The 16,059-nt window shown below is 40.2% G+C and overlaps 1 protein-coding gene across 1 annotated transcript in view; it reads right to left on the reverse strand.

The window, feature by feature from the left end:
* Positions 1–287: 287 nt before the first annotated feature.
* Positions 288–16,059, reverse strand: part of LOC128504696 (matrix metalloproteinase-18-like) — a 91,381-nt gene continuing 75,609 nt past the window's right edge. Inside the window, exons 7-8 of the mRNA XM_053474865.1 lie at positions 15,466–15,637; positions 288–991 (exon numbers count right to left, since the gene is read on the reverse strand). Of these exons, the coding sequence (XP_053330840.1) occupies positions 741–991; positions 15,466–15,637 (423 nt within the window). The 3' untranslated portion in view covers positions 288–740. The remainder of the gene's footprint in view (positions 992–15,465; positions 15,638–16,059) is intronic.

Below are 16,059 nucleotides of genomic sequence, written 5' to 3' on the forward strand. Positions count from 1 at the left end.
GGGATTCATAGAATTGAGGTGGCACTTTTAAAGTTATTGTTTAAATTTTCATTTAATGTATGAAAATTGCATCTCTATATTACTTAGTACTTTTGAGAAATCATAATGCAAAATTTCTGTTCTGTGATTTAACCTATTTATGAGAAAATATAATATGACATATCTACTAAGATTTATTTGCTAAAGAGCAGATGAACTCTTCTTTGCTGAGGTTGAACAGTCATTTAGTTTTAAATTAAATTTAAAAAAGTAGTTAAAAAATCATTGGAAGACAAACATGCTTTGGGTAATTTGAAAAATGAATTTAATGATGGCAAAAACTGTGTATATACAGACAATTTTTTACATATGATTTGTTTCTATCTGCAATATATTTTTATTCTCTATAAGTATGTTACCGAGAAAGCTAAATAAGGTTTAACTTATGGTGTATTTGAATTCCAGTTTCTATAAACCTGATAAGATGATTTATCAAACTCGTAGAATCATACCTTTCTTTCAGGTCCAATGATTTTGTATACTGTATCAACTGGAATAATTGTTTATTTATAACTTTATTCCTAATTGTGATATAGAGTGTAGAAAGCACCCAGAAAAAAACATATTACCAGACATTGTCTATTAACTTCACAATTAGTCACCATGCAATCATGTATAATTGTACATATTTCTTTGTATCCTAGTATGTTTTATGTAATCCAGGTAATTTCTAATAACATATTTTATTGTTCTTTTCTGCGCTAAGGTTTTGTAGATTCACAGGCAATAAGCTGGCCAAGGCTTTTTGCTTGATGTATGTTGCCAAACACATGATCCTGGACATATGTCAGCAGAAGGATCTTCTGAAATGTCTTTTTTCCAATGAGGAACATCTCATTTTTTAAGCTGAGAGCTGCAGTGATGGGTAATTTAACCCCCAACCAGGTATCTTGCAATGATTGAGGACTGGTGCTGTTCCCGGTGATTGGATTGTACAGGATGACATTTTTTCCTAAAAGAGACTTGTATATTAGTAACCATTTTAAATTAAACAAATTCAGTTGGGCATAAACAGCACATAAAATGAATAAGTCAACAAAGAGGATTTTTACAGCACAAAAGTGAATAATAAAAAAATAAACACATTCTGAGACACTATATACATATATATGTGCATATATATTTTATATATATATATACAAATATATACATATATACATACATAAAATACATAGACATTAATATGTAGTTGCCCCCCCCTTTTGCAACTGTAACAGCTTCCACTCTTCTGGGAAGGCTTTCCACAAGATTTTAGAGTGTTTCTGTGGGGATTTTTGGCCATGAATCCAGTAGATCATTTTTGAGGAACTAATGCTGGGCAAGAAAGCCTGGCTCTCAATCTCAGTTCCATGTCTTTATGGACCTTGCTTTGTGCACTGGGGCACAGTCATGCTGGAATAGAGAAGGACTTTCACCAAACTGTTCCCACAAAGGGGTCAAATACTTATTTCACTGAGTAAAGTGCCAATCAATTCATAACTTATTTGACATGCGTTATTCTGGATTTTTTTGTTGTTATTCTGTCTCTCACTGTTCAAATAAACCTACCATTAAAATTATAGACTGATCATGTCTTGGTGCTGATCAGTGCTTGGTACTGGTATGGGCTCTCAAGAGGTTCCAGCATTACCTCCTTAGCCGAGAGTAGTCATAGACCACAACCCCCTAAGTCTGCGTCAATAGGGTATCCAGGGATAATGGAGTAATGTTACAAAGGAGCTTGACACTCCCACTCTACAATTTCATGAAACAGTACCAACCTAGTAAGAAAATAAAAATTCAGATGGACAGTCCTGGTAAGAGGACATTTAACTGGATTTGTTTCACACAAGTATTTTGGAGCACAGCACCTGGAAAGCAACTCTGCAAGGAAGACTCCTTACAGCAAGGAAGTGCCAAGTAGTCCCCAGGTTCCCAATCACCTATACCACAAATGCACAGAATTCTTTTTTAGAGGAAGTCATATAATTTTTCTCTTACTAGTATCAGATTAACCCCTAAGGTATTTTATATTAGTTTACATGGAAGGCGTTTCACCATTTTGCACTGTTAATTTTATGGCAAGACAGGAGGCTCATATTTGCTTTATCTTCCTTTACTCTCACCATAGCAGCAAAGAATGAAAATAGAAAATACATTGAACCAATCAAAACAAAGGTGAATGAATATAGCAGAATACAGTCCCTCCTTCCTCCTCTTTCTTTGCCGCTCACCAAGTGGTCAAGGTCAGCTCTATTTCATATTACCATTATTACCTGATTATTTTCATATAATCTAATTGTTTCTATTTTTTATTGATCTCATTACCTATATATTTGGTTTTTTTAAAAAATATATTTTAACCCCTTATTGTTTATTTTCTTTTTCATTGTGGTTATTTATGGTTTTGTACCTTATGGATTCCCTTATCATTTTGCCGTTCCTTTATGGCTTCCATTTTATTTTGGTTTTTATTTTACTATCCGTTGTTTAGTTGCCTTTTATTTTGCCATTGTACTTACGTTTATCCTGGCTACTACCATCCGTTCCGTTTCCCTGTCCAGTCTCCGTCTCTTTTGGTGTATTCGTTGTCTCTCTTCAACCTGTGGCAGGCGTTCTTCACCTCTCTCCGCTTCTGATTAAATTTGCTGTTGCGGTCGTCATTTTAGACAGCAGAACTCTCGCGAGAGTTCGCCGCCATTTTGTTTTTTGCTTGATACCACACGGTAACTTCACTACGCAGTTTCAGGTGCTTTAGCTGATTTGCGGTTGTCTATCACAGCATTTTGACCCTGTTATTTATCACTCTATAAATTGTTTTCTTGGGTATTAACCAGTTCAGTACTGGTCTATATTACAGGGTGAACCCCTGTATGTCCCCTGTGTTTGCAACCTGTTTTTATCTCTGGATTTAGTCGCTGCGGGCAAGGGTAAGGCTCCGGCCAAATGCCCAAAACGGTTGGTCTCCGCACCACCCCATGATGACCATGATGAGGGTGTCCTTACACTACTAGATGAGTGGCATGCTACCTCCTCAGATGACTCTCAACAGTCAGTTATCCTGGCTTCGTCCAGGGACAATCACTCACGTTTCATCCGTGAGTCTATGGTGGGTGAGCACCTCCTTGGCTACACCGACAGCACAGACTTCATTAGCTGATGCTGCAGTGCTCGATCAGTCAGGGGAGGTTTTATTTGAGCCCTCCAATATGGGGCATCCACGGGCCACAGAATGGGCCCCCCGGAACATAGTCTATATCTGCAAATCCCCGGCAAAGTCATGGTAACGGAAAAGGAAATATTGAAAACCAGTGTAAAAAGGTATTTGGAGGTAAAATCTGTACTTTCCTTTCTCTTGTTTGCCGGATACCCAGCTGTAGCCCGTAACAACACTCTCCTGGTGTTGGAAAATATAGAAAATCCACTAGGGGGCGCTCGTGTATGCCGGTTCAAAATGGAAATAAGTCAAAAGAGAGAAATAATGGTGTAGTATTAAACACAGGTGGTCTGACAATGAGTTTACTTATGCACTCACAGTGTATATGTATTGGTCAAGCCTTATGTCAATCAACACTTCAGGGTCCGTGTGTGAGGTATATGTGGGAGGAACCATAGAACATACAAAAACACAATGGTATAGTATTGTTATATGCTGGGACACGCCAGGATGAATGCACACTTACAGTTAATGAAAATGTGTAGTACCTGTAAATCCTGGATGCCTTTTAATGATGTTCCTCCTCTGTTTCTTCCAATATCTCGGAATCCCACTTGGTCTTCAGCCGGTGTTGATATGTGTTAGGTAATGATACACCAAAAAAGTGTATGTAAAAATGAAATTTTTTCCGGGCACATGGCCCAATAGGTAAATAAAATAAACAAATAGTACTCAAACAGAGGTACTATTACTTTATACAAATATCTTAAAAATAATAAAAGTCTGTATGAGTAAAATGAGCTCTTTCTCAACGCGTTTCGCTCGAATGTGGCGAATGAATCAGGAGTATCTTCTATCTGTGTTCGTGATCCTTTTATTAGTGCGCGGCGCCATCTTGATTTCTCGACGTCCGTGCGTCTGACGTCAACTCGTCCGATGTCATCGCTTGTTATCTCGATGGTCCGTGGTCATCTTCTTCTTCATCGTGGGGCTCCAAGGTAAGTGTGTCATATGCAGATAAAAATATTATGAATGCAAAACAGGAGGCCAAGATGTGCTAATATTACGGACAGGATATGCCCTGTATATAGATGGTACAGAGATGTATACCCCGCCGGACATATAAAGAAACAAAGAGGTTAGAAAAAAACATTGCCGATCACCGTGTAAAGGAGGGTTAGGAGGTCCCGTGTATTACTTCAATGAGGAGGTCCCTTGTATTACTTCCCCTGTTTTACCCCAATGAGGGGGGGAAGCGGAACTCACAATCTATTGATGATTTTTAGAATTGTGTTACAGAATAATGACGGTCATCATGATATACTAATGATATGCTAATGATACCTACGGTGTATTACAGAACGGGTGTGGATTTGAATAGCTCCATGTGGTAAACACCCAATGAAGTGGAAGAAGGCTCGACAGGACAGCCAGTTAATACATTGTGGAAAGATTGAAGAGGACTAAAATTCCCAGTGAGAGGACGAATGGGAGTATAGAGAATAATGTAGTTTTATACTCTTCATAGGTTTTTATACCCCCCCAAATGATTACTATTAAAAAAATTTGAGTTTTCAATATCTTCAATAAAGCTTTTTATATATCCTTAATAGTAGTTTGGTTTTTATTATCTTCTATTTTTGTTACTGTCTGTATGCACTGTGTTTATGTATATTATTATGTATAGTGTATGAATTTTGTCTAAATGTATAGAGTAAAATGGATGAAAGTGGAAGTTATAGTTTGATGTAACCCATGGGTCCGTTAGTTGAAACACCCAGCATATATATTCCCTCAGAGGTGCCTCTATGTATTTAATCACTTTTACATGTACGTTAGAATATCTAATTCCATATTTAGGCCCCCTTTCTTGAATGTTCTTAACTTAAAGATCCATTCGGTTTCACGCTTTGATAGATTCTCTATTGTACTGCCCCCTCTCCAATTGGGGCGGACCCAGTCTATACCAATAATCTTTAAGGTTTCAACTGAAAAACTTGGGCATGAGTTGCAGTGTCTAAGGACACTGTGTTTGATGTTCTCATTCCTGATATTCCCTAGATGCTCTAGTATCCTCTCTTTCATCGCTCTGATGTAGTTTATTTATTAGAGTGTGGATGTGCACAATATGTCCAGACCGATGAAAGAGAGGATACTATTCTACGGCTTTCGCCCTCAAAAATGGTGGCTAACAAGAAGGAGATTTGTTCTTTGATTCAGCTGCAGTCTTTTCCCCTGAGAAGAATAACAAGAATGGTGGGGCTTCTATCCTCCTCTATTCAGGTAATTTTCCCAGGCCCTCTTTATTATTGGGCTCTTCAGCGTCTCAAGGCCAGCTATTTATGGTGTCTTCCAACCACTTCGATTTACAGACGAGGTTTGACAAGAACTCCACTGGTGGCTTCTTCACATGCAAGCATGGAACGGTCGAGCCATTTTCGGGTCTCAACCGGACTTCATCCTCGAATAAGATGCAAGCATGATAGGTTGGGGAGGAGCTTCACTTACGGAATCCACGGGAGGCAGGTGGTCTGGGGAGGAACATTATCTCCATATCAATTGCCTGGAACTCATTGCAGGCTCATTTGCTTTCCGCAGTTCAGCAAAAAAGCATTCAGATTATTGCCTCCTTTTATGGATGGAAAACATCTTGGTGGTCCGGTACATCAACTGTCTCAGAGAAACAAGATCCAAACCCCTTATAGAACTAACGAAGGAAATTTATCAGTTCTGCCTACAGCGAAACATCTCTCTTCAAGCAGAGTATGGTCCGGAAGTGGAAAACCAACTGGTGGATTGGTCTTCAGACATTGGAGGGACGCCAGCGATTGGAGACTAAACAGACAAGTGTTCCAACAATTACACAGATGCAGAGGTCCATTGACCTTGGCTCTTTTTGCATCCCAGACGAATTACCAGATCCCGGAATTCTTCAGTTGGCTTCCGGATCGCTGGCAACAGATGCATTTCTCCAAGAGTGGCCGATGTCTGGAGCTTATGTCTTTCCTCCTTTCAACATGATTCCTGGAGTCATTCAACACCTCTTCGACTCACAGATGACCTTAACTCTGGTGACTCCTCTATGGTGTGCTCAGCCATGATTTCCAGCGTTGCTCGAATTAACGTTCCAGGATCCTCTGGCACTCCCTGTATTTCCCTCTCTCTCCTAATAGAATCAGAGGGTCAACATCACCCACTTATACTAGAAGGTCATCTATCTTTAATTGTCTCGACAATATCGGGGGATCTCCTTCAGTCTGTAACATATCCTAGGACGCTAGAGATTTGCTCAGAGATTCTTGGGCACCTGGTACCCATAAATCTTATAGGGCAGCATGGGGAGTATGGTCCTCTTGGTGCGTGGGACAACAGATTGATCCCCATTCGGCCCCTGTAAGTCATCTATTGAATTTTCTAACAGAACTTTTTTCGTCTGGGAAGTCTTATCGATCCATCAATGTTTTTCGTTCCGCTGTTTCCAGTGGTCATGTTCGAATAAGGAAAGGTCCCATCTGCAAGGACACTCCTGTTTACGCAGGCCCCCTACTTCCCGGTATGATTCATTTTGGGATGTGACTATAGTGCTTAAATTTCTTTGTAATTGGCCCGATAATGACAATTTGTCTTTGAAACAGTTGTCTGCCAAGCTTACTCTACTTTTATGCTTACTTTCTTTTCACAGTTTCGGATGTCAGAGCTATGGAAGCTAATGCCATAATTTTCTCTGCAGAAGATGTGGAGTTTAAAATACAAAGAAGGACCAAAACCTTTTCTTCTTCTGTTTCTTATCCAGAGTTAACAGATAAGATTTGTACTGATCGATGTCTTCGCACGTACTTATCCGCCACGGCTCCTCTTCGCTCTGTGTCTTGTTCACAGCTTTTGCTGTCCTATGCTAAACCTTTTCACCCTGTTTCTACTCCTATGTTGGCTAGATGGGTCAGGTGGCTGATTGGTCTCGAGTATCTACATTCCGCAAATTTTATTTCAAACCTTTAAATTCTGCAGTTTCTCCACGTTAAAACATAAAAAATATGACAGGATTTTCACTTCAGACTTGATTATATTATGTACTTTGTGTTTTAAATCAACAGGATTCAATGCCGTTTTATTATCTCATAATTATATTTACAGTGTTTACGATGTTATCATAGTGAAAAGAAAAAATTACGGTGCGCTAAGCTAGTCTCAGGCTCAAATAATACAAATGTATAATACGAGGCCCACCAAACAGGTGTAAGCATGCTGCAAGTTTAGGGAATAAGATCCATGTACTTGTAACAGTAGTGGCAACTAAGAATGTTGATATAGTGGCTTTTACTGAGACATGGTATAATGAGAAAAATTACTGGGACATATCAGTACCGGGGTACTTTATATAGAAAAGACAGAAAGGGCAAGAAAGGGGGAGGAGTGGCCCTATATGTGAAAAATAACAAAATCTAACTTAACACAAGTTGGTGAGGAGAACATAGAGTCAGTTTGGGTTACAGTAAAATTTGGCAAAAGTAAAGTAACTCGTGTAGGTGTGATTTATAGACCCCCAGGGCAGTAGAAGAACTAGATAATCTACTAGTGGAGGAAATAGCTAAAATGACAGTGAAAGGGGATGTTATAATCATGGGTGACTTTAATTTTCCTGATGTGAACTGGAAAACCAATGTAGCTGGTTGTGCCCAAAGTGCAGATATTCTAAACTCCCTACTGGGATTATCTTTAAAATAAGTAGTTGAGGAACCAACTTGTAAGGAGGCCATATTGGATTTAGTGTTCACAAATGGAGATTTGTTAATGGATATTTATGTAGGTGAAAGTTTGGGATCTAGTGATCATCAGTCTGTGTGGTTTAACATACAAACAGTGACTGAGTCACACCACACAAAAACAAAAGTTTTTGACTTAGAATATGTGTAGAGGAGTCATTATCAGACTGAGGCAATTTAAATGGAGTCCAGGAAAAATGGGATTATTTAAAATATGTATTATTGAATATAACAGAAAATTGTATTAGGCTGGTCAGTAAGAGTAAAAATTAAAGAAACCACTGTGGTACTCCACAGAAGTGGCCAAAATCATAAAAGACAAGAAGTTAGCCTTTAGTAGATACAAAAATACCCAAAGTGAGGAAAATAGACAGATCTATAAAATTAGGCAGAAAGAAGCAAAGAAAGTTATAAGAGCTGCCAAATCACATGCAGAAGAGAGAATTGCCCTGTCAGTAAAAAAGGGAGTTAAAACATTTTTAGATATATAAATGAGAAAAGGAAAGTAAAACAAGGATTAGTTAGATTAAAAACAAAATAAGGAATGTGTGTAGAAGAGGATAAAGGTCTAGCCTCAATGAATATTTGTGTTCAGTTTTTACAAATGAAAATGAGGGAATGGGACCTCGGTTAGGAAAAAAGAGTCATTTGAAATATGTGAGTTTATCGAGGCAGAGGTTCTACTTCGGTTGTCTGAGGTAAAGACAAATCAGTCGATGGGGCCTGACTTACTTGTCTTTACCTCAGACAACTGAAGTTATTAAGAGAGCTTGCTGGTGTACTAGCAAAGCCGTTAACTGATTTATTTAATGAATCATTGGTAACGGGAGTCATCCCAGGGGATTGGAAATTAGCGGATGTTGTGCCCATTCACATAAAAGGCAGTAGGGAGGAGTCGGGCAACTACAGTCCAGTTATTCTTACATCTGTAGTGGAGAAATTAATGGAAACTATGTTAAAGGATAGGATTGTTGAACATCTGCAGTCACATGGGTTTCAAAATAAAAAACAACATGGGTTTACCTCAGAAAGATCATGCCAAACGAATCTTATTGATTTTTTGATTGGGTGACTAAAGTAATTGATCAAGGTGGTGCAGTAGACATTGCGTACCTGGATTTCAGTAAGGTCTTTGACACTGTGTCACATAGAAGACATAAATAAACTGCAATCTCTGAGTTTAGATCCCAATGTTGTTGAATGGATTAGGGAGTGGCTGAGTGACAGACAGAGGGTTGTAGTCAATGGTGTATATTCAGAGCAAGGTCTTGTTACCAGTGGGGTACCTCATGGATCTGTACTTGGACCCATTCTCTTTAATATTGTTATTAGTGATATTGCAGATGGTCTTGATGGAAAGGTATGTCTATTTGCTGACGACACAAAAATTTGCAACAGGGTTGATGTTCCTGGAGGGAGAAGCCAAATGGCAAATGATTTAGGTTAACTGGAAACATGGTCTGAGCTGTGGTCACTGGCATTTAATGTGGATAAATGCAAAGTAATGCATCTAGGGCATAAAAACCCAAGGGCAGAGTATAGCATATTTGATACTGTCCTAATCTCAACGTGCGAGGAAAGGGATTTAGGGGTAATTATTTCTGAGGATTTAAAGGTAGATAGACAATGCAGTAGAGCAGCAGGTATTGCTAGCAGAATTCTTGGTTGTATAGTGAGAGGTATTAGCAGTAGAAAGAGGGAAGTGCTCATGCCGTTATACAGATCACTGGTGAGACCTCACTTGGAGTATTGTGTACAGTACTGGAGACCGTATCTCCAAAAGGATATAGATATGTTGAAAAAACTTCAGACAAGGGCTACTAAAATGGTTCATGGATTACAGGATAAACCTTACCAGGACAGGTTAAAGGATCTTAACATATATAGCCTGGAAGAAAGACGTGACGGGGGTATATGATAGAAACGTTTAAATACTTAAAGGGAGTCAACAAGATAAAGGAAGAGAGTTTATTTAACCCCTTCAGTCCCCTATGGACGTACCAGTATGTCTAAAAAACGCATCCCAAGAATTCCCTATGGACGTATAGGTACGTCCTGCCCTTCTTGCTCTTCTTGTCCCCCCTGATAGCAGAAGCCAGCATCGCCGGCTTTCAGCTGTCCGATCTGATGTAACAGCTTCCAGCATGAAGGGAAGGACGTAAAATGCCACATTTGGGAAGTGCGCATTTTGTAGCTTGGAACTTTAACATCTGGTCCTACTGCCCCCATGTCCTAAATGGTCCATCTTTGAAGCCGGCTAATTCAGTCTACCCCATAAAACCATATATTATTGAAAACTAGACACCCCAGGGTATTTCAAATGGCAGTATTTTAACCCTTTTCAATGCACTTATTTTACCACCAGCCTTTGTCAAAATTTGTGGTAGTAATCTTCATGTGTTCAGCAACATATTTTTATTACAGTGATACCAATGCATGGGTTTGTCTGGTGTTTGGGGGCTAAAAGGCCACATTTGGGAAGTGAGCTTTTCGTTCCTATTTTGGTCAGTCTTTGCCTATGCCCTATTTTTGAACCCGGTCACTCCAAGTTTACCCCATCAAACCTTTCATTTAAAATTAGACGCCCCTTGGTTTTTGAAATGCATTGATCGCCCCGTAAACTCTTTTAAAACGGGCGTCCGCCGATGTTGACGCCCAGAGGAGGGGCCAGACATATCTCGGTGTTGCTGAATGCCTTGACAGCGAGGTATTACAGCAACACTGTTTAAGCGAAGAAAGTGATTGTAGGTCACTTTCTAAGCTTGTTAAATGAAATGACATGCCAGGCACGTCATTGGTTGTTACCTAACTGTTTTTGTATGACGTGCCTGGCCCATCAGTAGACGTTAAGGGGTTAAACATTAAAATGTCTTGGAATGGCTTAAAGATTGATGTACACCAGCAGATCCCATCCAACTTGAGGGAGCTGGAACAGTTTTGCCTTGAAGAATGGGCAAAAATCCAAGTGGCTAGATGTGCCAAGGTTATAGAGACGTACCTCAAAAGACTTGCAGCTGTAATTGCAGCATAATCTTGCACGCTCAAGTTTTCTGTTTTTTTGTCTTCGTTCTTGTTTGTTCCACAGTAAAAAATATTTTGCATCTTTAGTAGGGAGGCTGGATCTCAGCCCTCTCCAGTGGCCCCAGTGATGGGGGTTCCGTCACAAGCCTCCAATGAAAGATTAACATCTGAGGGGAGCCACTATTCAGTCAGGTCATTCTGAGTGACCCACAAGTCATTTAAAGCCTTTGACAACTTCACTAGGGATGTTGATGGCTTTGTACAGGAAATTGAGAGCCAGTACAAATTTTACCTCATACACAACCAGGAGTAAGCGTTGCCATACTGGTTGGTAAGCTTACCCAGCGAATGACAGAAGCCAGACAACCTCCTTTGAACAATGTTCCCTTCTAGTCCCCTTAGATCACCTGTACCATGAGATAAGTCCCTTTATGAGAGATTGGGTAAAATACTATAATCCAAACAGACTCCACCCTGCCCCAAGAAAACTCAGTCCCCTTAAGTGTCGGCTACACAAATATGTTACCCCACTATACCTGCTAACAACCTTTTTTCCATCATGCCCAGACATCCTGGGTGGTGAGTGTTCGGTATTCAGTCAGTGGGGGCATATTCCAAACCATTGTCCTGATGGCCAGTCTAGTCCAGCTCCTTTTTCTTACTGTCCAGGAACTACACATGTTCACTGTCACAATGATTATGTCCTCTTCCACCCTGAACAGCCTGTCTAGGCTGCCCATATTGAATGGTCCGCTGTAGAATCTGACAACCTAGACCATCACGGCAAAGAAATAATCATGGACACAACTACCAAGTGATAAATCTTAATGGTCACAGGGCAGAGACACTCCAGCGCCATATTCACCCTTGTCTCACAATGCTGCTTGTCCCACACCCAGCAATGAACGTCTGGGTAGCAGATGGCATGGTCTATCGACTACCAATAGCACAGGCACATCTGGAATTGGGAACCCAGGAATGGATAAAAGGAGCTGGGAGTCATGTCTGAGCTCTTGAAGGATATTTTGGTATCTTTCTTAGTGACTACAACTTATCTCAGGTACAGTGGAGACTTATCGCAGGTACATCATAATAATGAGAAGTGGGGAATATAGGGAGAAAAGAGAGAGATACAGTGAAATGAGAGGAGGGATAAAGAGATATGGAAGAGATAAAATAAATAAAAAGGGGAGATATAATGAGAAAATGGGATCAAAGAAAAGGGGGAGAGAAAAAAGGAGAAGAGAGTTGGGGAGATATACAGAAAGAGGAGAGATAGAAAAAGGTCGGGTAAAAAAAAAATGTAGTAAAGAGAAAGAAAAGAAAAAGAGAGGAAAAATAAAAAGAGGAGAAAGAAAGAGGATGATAGATAAAGAAAGGTGGGATGATAAAGAGAACAAAGTGAAGTAAAGACAAACAGGGGTAGTGATTCAGAGGAAGGGAAGAAAAGAGAGATAAAGAGAAAGGGAAGAGATAGAAAGGAGAGATAAAGAGGAAGAAGAGATAATGAGAAAGCGGAGGATCAAGAGGAAACCGGAAACTCTGAGAGGAGACCACTGTGGGTGCAATCTGGGTGCGGGGCAAATCCTGTGGGTGCAATCTGAGTGCTGTGGCAAATATATATATATATATATATATTTTAGTAGTACACAGTAGTTGGCTACTTTATTACTTACACCTTGATAGTACCGGGACCCACTTTTGCCTTCAGAACTGCCTTCATTCTTGCATATGTGGCATTATAACAATAATAATTATAATCTGTTTATATAGGCATGCATGCGTAAGGGTAGTGGATATGTGTGTGTGTACGAGCAGTGTAGATGTGTATGGGCAGGCATGTATACGGGCAGTATATGTGTGTATATACAGTAGGGTATATATACTCACTGGCCACTTTATTAGGTATACTTTGCTAGTACCGTGTTGGACCCCCTTTTGCCTTCAGAACTGCCTTCATTCTTTGTGGCATACTTTCTACAAGGTGCTGGAAACATTTCTCAGAGATTTTGGTCCATATGGACATGATGGCATCACGCTGTTCCTGCAGGTTGGTCAGCTGCACATCCATTATGAAAATCTCCCGTTCCACCACATCCCAAAGGTGCTCTATTGGATTGAGATCTGGTGACTATGGATGCCATTGGAGTACAGTGAACTCATTGTCATGTTCAAGAAACCGGTTTGAGATGATATGAGCTTTGTGACATGGTGCATTATCCTGCTGGACGTAGGATAATGCACCATGGTCATAAAGGGATGGACATGGTCAGCAACAATACTCAGATAGGCTGTCACATTTAAACAATGCTAAATTGGTACTAAGGGGCTCAAAGTGTGCCAAGAAAATACCCCCCAATAAATGTTGTTTATGCCAAAGTTTGAACCCGCCATCTGAAAATCGAGACTCATCAGACCAGGCAACGTTCTTTTAGTCTTTCATTGTGCAATTTTGGTCAGCCTGTGCGAATTGTAGCCTCAGTTTCCTGTTCTTAGCTGACAGGAGTGGCAACCGGTGTGGTCTTCTGCTGCTGTAGCCCATCAGCTTCAAGATTTGACGTGTTGTAACGGGTGGCCATTTGAGTTACTGTTGCCTTTCTGTCATCTCGAACCAGCCTGCTCATTCTGACCTCTGACATCAACAAGGCATTTATGGCCACACAACTGCCGCTCCCTGGATATTTTCTCTTTTTTGGCCCATTCTCTGTAAACCTGTTATGGTCTAGCTGCTTTCCTGCTGCATTGCTGGAGGCTATACAGCCTGGCTGGGTTGCCATGGCTACACTCCTGTCACTCAGCCCATTGTCCAGCCCACAGCCAGCCCCTTTTGGCTATTTAAGCAGCTAAACTTCACTTCCTCCTTGCCCTTGTGTTGTTTCCGGCTGCAAGTGCTATCGCTGTATTCCTGAATTCCTGTGTATGACCTGGCTTTCTCTGACGTCCCTCCCGGCTCCTGATTACTGGCTTGTTTCTGACTTCGCTGTTCTCTGTATTTGTCTTTTGGTATATGCTTTTGGATCACGATTTGGCTTTGTTCACTATTGTCATTACAATAAATGTGATTGCATTTTACGTTTTGTGTCCGTCTGGTTCCTGGTCCCTAACAAAACCCTAGAGATGGTTGTGAGTGAAAATCTCAGTAGATCAGCAGTTTCTGAAATACTCAGACCAGCCCATCTGGCACCAACAACCATGCCACGTTCAAAGTCATTTAAATCCCCTTTCCTCCCTATTGTGATGCGCGGTTTGTACTTCAGCAAGTTGTCTTGACCACGTCCACATGCCTAAATGCATTGAGTTGCTGCCATGTGATTGGCTGATTAACTATTTGTGTTAACAAGCAATTGAGCAGGTATACCTTATAAAGTGGCCAGTGAGTGTGTGTGTGTGTGTGTATGTATGTATATATATATATATATATATATATATATTTGTGACAGAAAGCAGGGGATAATAATGGAAGGAGTGTATATATCCCCTTATATTTTGCAGGGTGGTTACCCTCAGTAGTCTTTTACAGGGAGATGTCTGGAATTACTGGATGTCTGTTAATTGTGTATTTTGGGTCCCTGGGGTGGGTGGCAGTCGAAGAACAGGAGGTGGGAATCCAGGCCGGAGATTCACGGATGCTCTCAATAGTACTCACCTGTTTCCACTAATTAATGGGAGAGGCAGTTAAATAGCCTCCTGATCTGAGAGCAGATAGAGATCATTTATCTCCCTGCGAGAGGGAGAGAGCAGCTAAGCTCCTGAGTGCTGCTATTATCACATGTATTCTGCTATTTTGTTTTGTTGGTAACAGATAAGCTGTCCAACTGCAGTTTAGTTAGTGCTCATAAGAGCAGGGCTTTTGTTTTGATTTGTTTATTTTTCTGTTATGTCTGTTGTGAAAAATAAAAACAGGCCCAGCCTTTTATTTGACCCTCCTCGTGTCCGAGCCGTCTCTGCAACCTGGAAGACTGCTTAGGCACCCATCTGGCACACACTTTACTGAACTTAAGGCTGTCATGAATCAGGGCACAGGCAGATCCAACATTTACAATTCGCTTTCCTGCAACCTCTTCGACTCAGGGTGAAAACTCTTATACTAAACTGCAAGGGCAGCCGGCTTGCCAGAGAGAACTAGTCACATGACACGCTAAGACACGACCAATTACTACTCCTCACGCCTTCACCGTTTCCAACAAAAATATTAAACGGAGGGAACTTTTCGGATGTCCCACGTATATATATATATATATATATATATATATATAGATATATAGATACACACACACACACACACACACACAATGACCACTCCCAAAGCGAGGACAAATAACTGGGTTTGTCTTACACTGGTAATGGATCAAATTTCCCTGGCAAGGTAACTCTACTCCTTATGGACTGAAACACAGGGGATATGTAACAGGACCTGGTCAAAATGTAAAGGGATATATTCTTCAGTTTACAAATCATGGGTATGTTACCTACTAAAAAAAATATGAATTAGACAGTTTTCCTAACCTTTGATGAAGAATATTCGCTCCTCTCTGATGACTTTTCCTCCCTTGGCAATAATGGCAGGTTGAGTGAATGCAGCATCTATGTTGTTTGGAACACCTGGGAATCCTTCCTTGATTAACTTTGGGTATCCATGCTCCATCTGATCATTTTCATACTTCCAGTAATTTTTACCCTGTTCAGAAATTTTTTTTTACATATAGGTTAATTTTAAAACAATCCTGTCATTGTAACCTTTGCAGGCACAATCAGGGCTGAAGCACTATGTCAATACAATAATTGCTTTCTTTTATATCAGCACATATACAGTTAAAAAAAGGGAAAGAAATCAAATAATAAGGAAACATTTTACTATTAATGTACACCCCAGTAATATGGACATACAGTATGCTGTATATGTAAGAAGAAGGTAAGCAAGCATAGATACCACCCTCACTAAAGATCATACAGTATATGAATAGGCATTTGCGTTTGTCAAAATTCCTTCATTTTCTCCAAATATCTAAGACCTGTGGACAAGAGTTTTCATAAGTCCCAACACAGCATACCACATCATTGGCTTATGTGGATGAAGTGCAGGAACAAGTTAAGTACACT

This window comes from Spea bombifrons, chromosome 9 (assembly GCF_027358695.1).
Source record: "Spea bombifrons isolate aSpeBom1 chromosome 9, aSpeBom1.2.pri, whole genome shotgun sequence".
Lineage (NCBI taxonomy): Eukaryota > Metazoa > Chordata > Amphibia > Anura > Pelobatidae > Spea > Spea bombifrons.